Source organism: Lynx rufus, unplaced genomic scaffold (genome assembly GCF_022079265.1).
Source record: "Lynx rufus isolate CCGP_SWC_20201006 ecotype Redwood Valley unplaced genomic scaffold, mLynRuf1.p SCAF_24, whole genome shotgun sequence".
Lineage (NCBI taxonomy): Eukaryota > Metazoa > Chordata > Mammalia > Carnivora > Felidae > Lynx > Lynx rufus.
This window is the reverse complement of record NW_025814839.1, coordinates 8,228,529-8,240,547: the sequence shown is the minus strand read 5'-3', so window position 1 is coordinate 8,240,547 and position 12,019 is coordinate 8,228,529. Positions and strand designations below refer to the sequence as shown.

Here is a 12,019-nt window from a genome sequence, read left to right as displayed (position 1 = left end):
TAAAAAAAAAATTTAAAAAGTTAAAACATTTAAATGAGGGGCGCCTGAGTGACTCAGTCGGTTAAGCATCTGACTTCGGCTCAGATCATGATCTCATGGTTCATGAGTTCAAGCCCCACATCAGGCTCTCTTCTATCAATGCAGAGCTCTCTTCAGATCCTCTGTCCCTCTCTCTCTCTGCCTCTTCCCCAACTCACCCACGTGCTTGCTCTCTCTCTCAAAAATAAACAAACATTTAAAAAACTTTAAATTAAAAAGGCACTTAGAGGGGTGCCTGGGTAGCTCAGTTGTTTGAGCATCTGACTCTCTCTCTCTTTTTTTTAACGTTTATTTATTATCAAGAGACAGAGAGAGACAGAGCATGAGCATGGGAGGGACAGAGAGAGGAGACACAGAATCCAAAGCAGGCTCCAGGCTCCGAGCGGTCAGCACAGAGCCCGACGCGGGGCTCGAACTCACAAACTGCGAGATCGTGGGTGGCCTGAGCAGAAACCAGATGCTTAACCACCTGAGCCACCCAGGTGCCCCAAGCATCTGACTCTTGATCTCAGCTCAGGTCATGATCTCATGGTTTGTGAGTTTGGGCTCTGCTTCGAGCCCTGCGTCGGGGCTCTGCTTGGGATTCTCACTCTCTCTCTCTCTCTCTCTCTGCCCTCTCCCCGCTTGCTCTCTCTCTCAAAACAAATAAACTTAAAAAAAAAAAAAAGGCACTTAGAACAATGCCTAACAAATGGTAAGTGTTCTATAAACGTTGGCTATTACATAGTAATAGTTATTCTTACATTATAACTGTTTATTATTTATTATCTGTCTCTCCACACCAGACTTAAGCTTCTTGTAAACCCATTCCTAGCACCTAGCATTCTTGGGTGCTTAATTGTAAACTGTGCTCTAAAGAAGAGCTCTACGATGCTCTATACAATGGGGACCGGTCTGATCCAGGGGGTAGCCCAGGAAGGCTTCCTGGAGGTGGGCACACTTGTGTTAAGACCTGAAGGATGTTTAGGAGTTGACTGGGTGAAGAGAGGGGGGGTGGGGATAGAACATTCCTGGTGAAGGAAACAGCCTCACGGAGCTCCTGGGATGGGAAGGCACTGAAGGCCCTCAAGGACAGCCAATGTGGCTACGGCAGAAGAGTGTAGGGGAGTGGGTGACAGGAGGTGAGCAGGCCACACAGAGCCTTGAAGGCTGTGCCTGGACTCTCAACATGGTCAGAAGGGCGGGGCCTAGGGGTCAGCAGGTCCAGCAGCTTCTCTAGACTCCCACCCAGGGCAGTCAAGGCCCCCCATAACGGTGCCTTCCCTCCTTTGTCCTCATCACCCCCAGCCCCAGGGAGCCAATGTCACGGACACACCAGATGACGAGCAATGCAGAGTTCACCCGTACTGCTAAGCCTCTGGGCAAGCTGTGATGTCTGTCTGGGGGGCCCCTTCTCCATCCTTATCGGCTGGTGGACGCTTACTTCTTTCAGAAGACTCAGCCCAAGCAGTCACACCTCCCCTGTGTGCCGTTCCCCGTCCCCCCATCCCTTCGCTGTATCTCCTGCACACATCTAAGTGCTGTTGTGCCCTCCCCTTCCAGAGCCCTCCTGGGGAAGACCTCTCTCACAGCATCACACTCACGCTGCCGGGAGGATCTGCAAACTCCTCTGTCTTGTTCACTGGGTTAAGGGGCTTCTGGAGGGGCAGGGGGCCACGATTCCAACACGGTTCTGAGCGCGTGGCAGATGCTTCGTACGGGTCTGCTCCACGAATGAACGAGACTTCTCTGTGTCCCCCAGGAAAAGGAGGCACTTACACAGAACAAAGCGATACGATCCCTGTTCGCATGATGCTCAAGACTCGGGTCAGGTGAACAGGAAATGAGCAGCTTTTCATTCCTTCATTCAGAAAAACGTTCACTGAGGCTCTCACACGTGTCATTCAGTAATTCTCAAACATTTTGGTCTCAGGACCCCTTTACAGCCTTAAAAATCACTGATGATCTCGAAGAGATCTGTACATTGTGGGTCAAATCTGGCTGTATTCAGGGTAGCAGACACTGAAACCAAGATCTACTGAAAACACAAGAAGATGAAAGGGAACACCAGGGTCACACTTTGAGAACCACTCTTCTAACTGCTTATTTACCAATTTCCCTGCCCTCTGGGTGGTAAACTTCATGAGGCAACTCTTGTTGTGTTCCCACTGCCCGGCCCTAAAGCCTACACAGAGTAGGGACTCTGTACGTGCAGCTGACAAAGGAATGCCTTCCCAGGTAGGTCAGGTGGGAGATTCTGGAGATACCAGGATGGTGAAGACCTGGTCCCTGTCCTCCAGGAGCCCACAGTCTCTCCATCAAAGAATTAGGCAGGATGGAATCTACTGCCAAATAAAGAGGTGCAGAGAACACACATTAATCCAGGGAGCTGGCTGGAGGAGGTCACAATCCTGGACCCACTTCCAGCATCTGGAGAGAAGGATGAGCCCCTGCAGAGGGAGGGGAAGGAGGGGCTCCTTCTGGGCTGGGGAGTGTGGGATTGGGTGGGTTTACGGTCAGTGGGGAAGGCAGGTGGTGCTGGGTCATTAGCTGTTGGAGCCCGTGGGGTCGGATGGGCCACCCTCCCCTTCCCCTGAGTTCCATCCAGACTTCCCAAGTCCTGCTCCAAGGCTCGGAGCAGGTGGGTAAAGTGAGGGCGTGGGTCAAGAGCTCCAGCAACCACAGCAGCTAACCTCCATGTGACAGAGGAGGCTCTGGACGGGAGACGGGCATCTCTTAGCCCAGCACTTGCCAGGCCGCGTCCAGGTGGATGTAGTCAGGCGAGGGGTACAGGTAACGACCACAGGCCCTGTCCCTCACTGAGCACAAACGCCCTGCCGGGCACTGCTAATGTCCTTTACACACTGTCTCCTGACAGCTCACAGACCATGAGACTCAGAGAGGGAGAGCCACCAGCCCAAGGGCACACGGCGGCTAAGCAGGGAGGCTGGAATTCAACTTCAGGGATGCGGCAGGCTGACTTCTATCATGACTCCCAGTGATCGTCTCCTCCTGGGATTCACACCTGTGTAGTCAGTTCCCTCCCCTCGGGGGCGGCTGTACTTAGTGATTTCCTTCAGACCAACAGAATATTGTAAAGATGATGGGATGTCACTTCTGAGATTAGGCTACAGAAGACTGTGCCTTCCATCTCGCTTGCACTCTATCTCGTGCTTTTCACATGCTCACTCTGATGAAGCCAGTGAGACAAGGAAGCCAGGGTGGCTTCTGGCCACGAGAGCCATAGAGCAACTGAGGCCCTTGGCCCTACAGCCCAGGAGGAACGGAATCGAGCCACCACTGCATGACTCTAAGCCTGGAAGTCGACTCTTCCCCAGGGGAGCCACAGGATGACAGTGACCCTGGCTGGTATCTTGACTGCAGCCTGGGAGAGACTCTGAAGCAGAGGACCCAGTTGTGCTGTGCCTGGATTCCTGACTCGTGGAGACCACAAGATGATACATGCTTATTGCTTTAAGCTGTGAAGTTTTGGGGTAATTTGTTACGCAGCAAAGGATAACTGATACAAGAGATGTCTGACTCCACAGTAAACACTCATGCCCATTCCGTTCTAGGACAGATACTGGTCACACATGGAGAATGTGGGAAGGGGTGTTTGTAGTACTTGTGAAAAATGACATTACAAAAGTGGTGTTACTACCAGACCAGGGACACACACACACACACACACACACACACACACCCCTAATCACAGATCCTCTTTTTTTAATTTTTTTTTTTTTTTTTGAGAGGTTGGGGAGGGGCAGAGAGAGAAGGAGAAAGAAAATCTCACACAGGCTCCATGCTGTCAGGGCAGAGCCTGATGTGGAGTTTCGGACTCACGAACGGTGAGATCATGACCTGAGCCAAAACCAAGAGTCGGACGCTGAACCCACTGAGCCCCCCAGGCGCCCCACCCCCCAGATCTCCCTTAATCACACAAACCCAGCCGGCTTTGTCCAGATTGAGAATTGAACACTTACACCGAATATCAGCATGAGACGCTGTGCTTTTCAAAACCCACACACAGATATCCATGTCACCTTACTTGACTGTACTGAAAAGCCTGCAAGCCGCCCTGGGCAGGGATTTTCATTCCTGGGTGACAGAGGACATGGAGGGCCAGTGCTGCCATGACATGTGTGGCTCAGGGTTGCAAAGTTAGTGCCGAGACGCTGTCGGTGCTCGGAAAGTACCTGCTGCGGAAATGCGTGGAGGGAGGAGTCCGCACAGGTGCTAAGTCCAATCCCAGCTCAGCTGCTCAGTCATTTCCCTGGACTTAGTGGCACAGGGGACAGCACGCAGCTACGAATTTCTGGGAAAAGGTCTCTAGTCTTCTAATGTGGCCCTGAGGCCATCTCAAAGCAAGAGGCCGCATCTGGTGGAAAGGTCCTGGCCTCTGGAATCAGGGGCCCTGGGCTGGAATCTGGTTCTGCTGCCGAGGAGCAGGGGGGCCTTGCTTTCACCTTGCTGAGCCCACCCCCTTCTCTGTAAAATAGGGTCACTGTTTCCCCCACAAGGTGTCTGTAAGGATGGAAACGGGTAAGGCCTAGGATAAAGCGTTAAGTGTGCAGCAGCTGTAAGCCCTCAATCAATAGGAGTCGCTGTTCTCTTGCCCTCTTTCCTTTACACTATCAATACTCAAAAACAAAACCAAATCAAGTAGTGACCAAGAACTAACTACACTCCGACTTTTCTCTTTGGCAAGAAATCCTTTAAATAAGCCGAGTGTCTGACTTTGTGTCCAAAATGCCCTTCCCTTGATCCCCCTGCTAGCCTGGCAGGAGGAATGCCACAATACTTGTGGAGTGACTAACCGGACAGGTACATTCTGTGTGAGCAGAGAGTTCTAACTTCTGGGCATGCTCAGTGTCTGCCTGACTAGCTTAGACTGACGATCTGCTTCCCAGGCTCTGATTGGCTGGCGGGGAGCAGTAGGCGGGGCACGTGTTTGAGTGACACACTGCTTAATTTGATGCCTCTTTGAAGGGGAGATAGGATGTTCCTTTAGTCTAGCAGTCTCTTCATCCACCCACTCATTCATCTGTCCTTCGGTTCATCTATCCATTGATCCATCTATCCATCCATCTATCCATCCATTCGTCTACCCATTCATTGCCTCAGCTACCCACCTACTTACCTACCCATTTGTCCATCCATTCAGTCACCCACACACTTATACCTCTATCCACTCACCTTTGTATTCATCTATCCACTCCTCCACCTGGCTACAATCCATCTCCATCCCAACCATCCATTTATCCATTCATCTATCCATCCATCTATCCATCCATCCATCCATCCATCCATCTATCCATCCATCCATCTCCATCCCAACCATCCATCTATCCATCCATCCATCTCCATCCCACCCATCCATCTATCCATCCCAACCATCCATCCATCCATCCATCCATCCATCTATCCATTTATCCATCTCCATCCCATCCATCCATCTCCATCCCAACCATCCATCCCACCTATCCATCTATCCATCCATCCATCCATCCATCTATCCATCCATTCATCCATCTCCATCCCATCCATCCATCCATCCATCCATCCATCCATCTGTCCATCCATCCATCTGTTCTTCCATCCATCCATCCATCCATCCCTCCATCCATCCATCCATCCCCATCCCAACAAACATCCATCCATCCATCCATCCATCTATCCATCCATCTCCATCCCAACCATCCATCCATCCATCCATCTATCCATCTATCCATCCATCTCCATCCCAACCATCCATCCATCCATCCATCCAGTATTTACTGAGTCAGTACTGTGATTCTGCTGCTAACAAGACAGACATGGTCACCACTCTCAAGTGGCCTATGCTTTAGTGAAGAGGAGACAGACCTTACACAAACAGTTGCCCAGTTAACTAGCTGACAACTGGGATAACTGCTGTGAAGGAAAAACACAAGGATCTCTGGGAACATACCACTGGGAGCACCAGCTAGTCTGAGGAAGCAGAATCAGGGAAGACTCTGACTGAGGAAGAAGCACTTAGACTCATTCATTCATTCAAAGCACTTAGGAATGAACAAGGGAGGCCCTTTTGCCTGTGGAAATCATCCCCCAGGCCCAGCTCACGGCAGCAGAGACTGGTTTGGCCAGGACTGTGGGCTCCAACTGCCACTGGCTATGGCTGGTGCTCCCAGATCTGGGACAGCCCTCACAAGAATGTGAATCAAGTTTTGGGAAGATGTCATGGCACAAGGAGAAGAATGGGAGAGAAATAAACACACCAAGGCTGGGAGAGATTGCCAGAAAGAAGCAAGACTTTCCCGTTGACATCAAGTTCAAGTTATCACTGCCACTGAAAAGGTTCTACAGATGGGCTCTGAACCACAGGAGAAAGGTGCTCGTAATTAGGGAGATGCAGACTGAAATTTCACCGAGATAGTGTTTGTCACCTGCTGGATTGGCAAGGCTCAGAAAAGGCTTGTGTTGGTAAGTGAGGGGAGCCAGAGGTCATGTCTTGCTCTGCCCTGGGAGCGTAAATGGATACACTCTTTATGAAGGGCAATTTAACAATATCTGTCAAAACTGGATACCCTTTGACCTAGTCATTCCACCAGTAGGAATTTATCCTACCAAGGGCTCGCACATGTGGGAAGTGGAATGTGTGCCAATAAGAGCAGAGAGTTCATTGAAGCCTGACCACGTGCCAGGACGTAGTCCTAGAAGCTTGAATTAACTCATTCAATCAACACGATGGGCCCAGGTGGGTACTACAGATCTCCCCATTTCTGACCTCTCATGACAGCCATTGTAATAACATCATTGTAATAACAGAAGCTTCTAAGCTATGAAATGCCCTTCCATAGGAGAAAGACAAAACAAAGGGTGGTCCATCCATGAAATGGGACGATCTGCAAAGAAGGACCGATCTCTTAAGAGTTTCAAGTCAAAGAGGAAAGATGCAGAACACAGCTTGGGTAGAATATGCTACAATGTAGGGTTTTTTTTTTTTCCTTTTTTTCTTTTTTTAAGTAGGCTTCACGCCCAGTGCAGAGCTCAACACGGGGCTTGAATTCACGATCCTGAGATCAAGACCTGAACTGAGATCAAGAGTCGGATGCTTAACCGACTGAACCACCCTGGTGTTCCAATGTAGGTCTTTTTGAAAACGACGTGTGTGTGTGTGTGTGTGTGTGTGTGTGTGTGTGTGTTTAAATTCTATAAAGCATCTCTACAAAGATATAAAGGGGAGCTGGGGAAGGGTAGGGGGCTGGTCACTATTTCCCTTCTTGTATCTTTATTTAAAAATTTTTTTCTTTGTTAAATTTTTTAATGTTTATTTTTGAGAGAGTGAGAGAGAGAGAGAGAGAGAGAGAGAGAGAAATAGCGCGAGCAGGGGAGGGGCAGAGAGAGAATCCGAAGCAGGCTCCAGGCTCTGAGCTATGAGCACAGAGCCTGATGCAGGGCTTGAACTCACAGACCCGGAGATCATAACCTGAGCCGAAGCTGGACACTTAACCAACTGAGCCACCCAGGGGCCCCTTGTATCTTTAAAGTATTAAAAAAAATAAACTTTTGCGGCGCCTGGGTGGCTCAGTCGGTTAAGTGGCCAACTTTGGCTCAGGTCATGATCTTGCGGTTCAGGAGTCTGAGTGCCACATAGCGCTGTCTGCTGTCAGCACAAATCCCACTTTCTAAAAAAATACAACTTATTGTTAAATAGGCTAACATACAGTGTGTATGCTCTTGGTTTTTGGGGTAGATTCCCGTGGTTCATCGCTTACATACAACACCCAGTGCTCATCCCAACAAGTGCCCTCCTCAATGCCCATCGCCCATTTTCCTCTCTCCCCCAACCCCCCCATTAACCCTCAGATTGTTCTCTGTATTTAAGATTCTCTTCTGGTTAGCACAAACCCCACTTGGGATCCTCTGTCCCCCGCCCTCTGCCCCCCCCCCCGCTTGTTCTCTTTCTCCCCCTCTCTCTCAGAATAAACTTTAAAAAAATTAACTTTTAACCTTGGTATTTTAGACTCGCATAAAAGTTGCAAAGATGGTGTAGAGACTCCTCATACAGCTCCTCCAAGTTTCAGTTCCCCCATATCATCATCTTGCTTTACTGTGTGGTACATTTGTCAAAGCCAAGAAGCCCCCCATGGATATATTACCAATCACAGAACTCTGGACAGATCTGGATCTCATCAAACCAGTTTCCCTACTCATGCTCTTTGTCTGTTCCAGGATCCAACCTGCTGCATTAAGTTCCTGCGACTTCCTACTCATGCATTCCTCGGTTTGAATTTTGAATCATGCAAATATATTCTCCATTTAAAAATAAATAAAATGAAAGGAAAAAAAAAAAACAAACAAAACCTCCTAACATCCCCAAACAGCAAAATAATCAGGAATTCTGCTGATGCCAAAACCTTCACCTCCCACCCTCTCACCCCCGGAAGGTCCTGGTGGCTGCAGAAGTGGGGGAAGGGAGGGGGGGTTCATCCACGCTCCCATTTCTTCCAGTGGGCAGGCTGTGCCTCCCACAAAAAGCTTTCCTGAGGTAGAACTCATTGCTCTCTGTCCTGGTCCCCCGGGAAGCTGCATGAATCTCTCTTACACAGCACTTATCACTGCCTGCCTTGTTTCATAGTTATTTATGTATGTGTCTGTCTCCCCACGGGGACCGTGAGCTTCCAGAGGAGGGAACAGGGTCTGTGTGCCCTCTGTCTCCCCTCTCTGGTACCTGACAGGATACTTTGACTCCTATGCGCTTGCCGAATTGACATCTTAGCCCCTTGATGTCAGGAGGAGGAGCAGGGGTATGTTTAGGGAGTTCAACATGGGTTGCTATGGGTTGGTGACCCACAATTCAAAATGAGAACAAACAGTAATGGTAATTGCAACGATGATAGTAATTACAACCAGAGGATTTTTTTATGGGCGAACAATCCAAATTTAGCTCTTTCTCAGATGATCTCGTTAATTCCTAACAATAGCTCTATGAAGTAGGTATTATGATGCCCATTGTATAAATGAGAAAAACCAAGGCTCAGGGGGAGACGGAGTGATCCCCCCTACAGGGTCCGCAGTGCAGCTGGGATTCTCACTCAGGACATTGTGATGCTACACCATACTGAATTTTTCATTTTTGACACTCGCTGATAAGACCAAGGCTCGGACAGGTGACGTAACCTGCCCAGGGCCACCCACCTCGTAAGAGGCAGACCTGAGGTCTGAACCCAGGTCTGACCGACTCCAGCCTTGACCACACTGTTCCCAAAGACCCATCTCAGAGCCCTGAGGTTTGGTCATGGGAGAGGCACATGGGACTTCTGCGTGGGACAGGGCCCCAGAGGTCCCCCAGCCTCAGTCCCCGATGGCTCTGCCCAGCCCTGCTTACCTGGCACATGAGGACCAGAGGCTCCCGGAACTCAGCCTGGCAGATGGCGCAGATATCGCCGGCTTCTGTGCATTGCTGCCCAGTGGCCCGGACTCCGTAATTCTGTTTAAAGGAGGAGACAGAGGTAAACTCAGCTGCGGACCCTCACCGGACACCCGCAGAAGCACTGTGAACTGTTTCCAGCTCGTGGCTCCTTTGTCTTCAGTTGGGGCCATTTGAAGTCAACTCACCTGAGAGGTGCAGAGAAGCTTCAGGGCTTTCCTGACTCCGCCCACACGGCCACAGATGTCGAAAGACTGAAAAGAGAGCAGAGTGATGGCTGAAAAGCCTCCAAGGGTTGTTCAGGACCTCTCTCACCACTCCTGAACCATCCCCACTGACCCCTCATCTTTGACTGTGGACGTTTCCAGGGCACTCCGTCCCACTTGGAGCTCCTCATTTCTACCAGTTTTGCTTGGCATTCGTCTTGCTGCCTTACGTCAACAGTTTCCCTTGCTTCCTGGACCAGGAGAGTGAATACATGGCAGGCATACTGCCTTTTCCCCCTGCCAAGCCCAGCACAGGCATTGCTAATTGATCACAGCACTCTTCTTCTGAGCCAGCACTCCAGTCAGCCACTGCCAGTCGATCAGGATCGGCAGGCAACAGAAGTCCCCGGTGGCTGATGGGGCACGGACTGCCTGGCTAGTCCTGCTGGGGGGAAGGGGAGGGGAGGGGAGGGGAGGGGAGGGGAGAACATGTGGATTCCCCCAGGATTTTCTAGAGCCAGAAACAGAGAAGGAAGAAGAAAGAGGAGGATGTCTTTATGCCTGGGGTGGGGAGGGAAACCTGATTTGTACCCGTGATGGGAAGAGAAGCCCTGTATCCTGACTGTAGGCATGAGGGTGTGCGATTGAAGAAGAATGGAAACAAGTCTGGGGGGCGCATCTGGGGTAAGAGGTCCAGGCTTTGGAAGCCGACTGCCTGGCTTCGACCCTCACTCCGTGATCTGTAGCTGAGGGACGCCGAGCAAGTTGCTGCTCTCTGAGTCCCCATCTCCTCGCCCGTAACACGGGAGTCATAATGGAAATGTGTGAATGGAGAGCACATGGTGAGCTTTATGGGCAAGAAATGAGGGTGGATTTAACCGCAAAAAGGAATGAAGTATTGATATATGCTACGACGTGGATGGACCTCAGACACATGATGCTAAAGTGAAAGGAGCCAGACACGGAAAGACCACACAGTGTAGGATTCCATTTATATGAAGTGTCCACAATAGGAGAGTCCACAGAGACAGAGAGCAGACTGCCGGTTGCCAGCGGCTGGGGGAGGGTAGCAGGCAGGAACGGGAGGGGCGGCTTAATGGGTATAGGGTTTCTTTTGGGGGTGATGAGAATGTCTTAGAACTAGACGTGGAGGGGGCATAGCCCTGTGAAGCGGCTCAGTGTCACTGCAACCCGTAAGATGGTTAGTGGTTAATTTTGTGTTGTGTGAATTTCACCTCCATTAAAAGAAAAAAAAGATGCCAAGCTCCCCACTTGCCGCCCCCCCCCCCAAAACCCAGCAAATGCATGGATCCTCTTCGGGCCAGCCCTCCAGCCCCTCGGGCCCACCTCACCTTGCAGAGGCTGTAGAGAACAATCAGGACCCCTCCTAGGAAGTAGCTGTTGGAAGAGTCATCCCCCATGATGTATTTGTACCACAGCTGGATGGGGACAAGTGATCGGAACAGCTGGCTCAACTCCTCGATGACCAGATAGAACTTTCCCTGCAACCGCACAGAAAGCATCAATTATTATTAGCTGTAAAGACCCAAAGGAGGCAGCCGGGGGTCCCCCAGCCTGGGCAGTAATGACGTTCCAGGTCACAAGCAGGCCATTAATCAGCTTTGGAAAGCACTCAGACCGGCTCCTAATGGGTTTGCGATATGGCCGGGGAGACGTGGCCCCTGCCCGCCGGCCTCACCCACTGCCCACCAGCCCGGAGGACCAAAGCTCTGAGGACTGCATTTCATGGAGGGAGAAACTGGACACTCCTCTTGGGGGTTGCAGTGTGGGTCACTCCCTTGTGCCTGCTGTGGCTTTGGGGGCACAGTCCCTGGCCCTGCACACAGATCGCCCTTGTCTCGAGGGCGGACTCGGGCATCTCGGGTGCCTGCCCTCAGGGGCACGGGCAGGATGGACCACAGGAGGCAGGTAAGGGCGGGTCTAGAGGTGGAGAAGGATGGGTGTTCTCATTCCAGCTCCACCACATACCGTCCTCAGGGAGGCAGGATGGCTTCTGGGCAAAGAAGAGACACTTGGGATTCAGACGGGGCTGGGTTTGAAGTTTACGTCACTGCCAGTTCGGGAGCCCCAGTTTCCTTATCAACAGAACGGGAACCACAACTCCTATCTTACAGGGTGGCTCTGAAGGTTCCCGGAGAGAAATGGGAAAAGCGCCTAGCACTGTGCCTGGCACAGAGCAGTACTCCTCAAATTCTATTTCCCTTCTTCCCTCTGCCCTTGGACAAGTCCCTCAAGCTTTCTGTGGCCTGTACTATGAAATGAGATGAAAATAACCCCACCCTGCTGGGGATAATAAAGTTAAACACACACCTACTTATGACCCAGCAACTCCGCTTCCAGGTATGTACACGAGAGAAATGAA

General features: G+C 50.8%; 1 protein-coding gene across 1 annotated transcript in view; it reads right to left on the bottom strand.

Annotated features, from left to right (window-relative positions):
• RNFT2 (ring finger protein, transmembrane 2) overlaps positions 1 to 12,019 on the bottom strand; it is a 68,871-nt gene that overhangs the window by 4,032 nt on the left and 52,820 nt on the right. The window contains exons 7-9 of the mRNA XM_047088281.1: positions 10,989 to 11,138; positions 9,619 to 9,684; positions 9,389 to 9,490 (exon numbers count right to left, since the gene is read on the bottom strand). Coding sequence (XP_046944237.1) covers positions 9,389 to 9,490; positions 9,619 to 9,684; positions 10,989 to 11,138 — 318 coding nt within the window. The remainder of the gene's footprint in view (positions 1 to 9,388; positions 9,491 to 9,618; positions 9,685 to 10,988; positions 11,139 to 12,019) is intronic.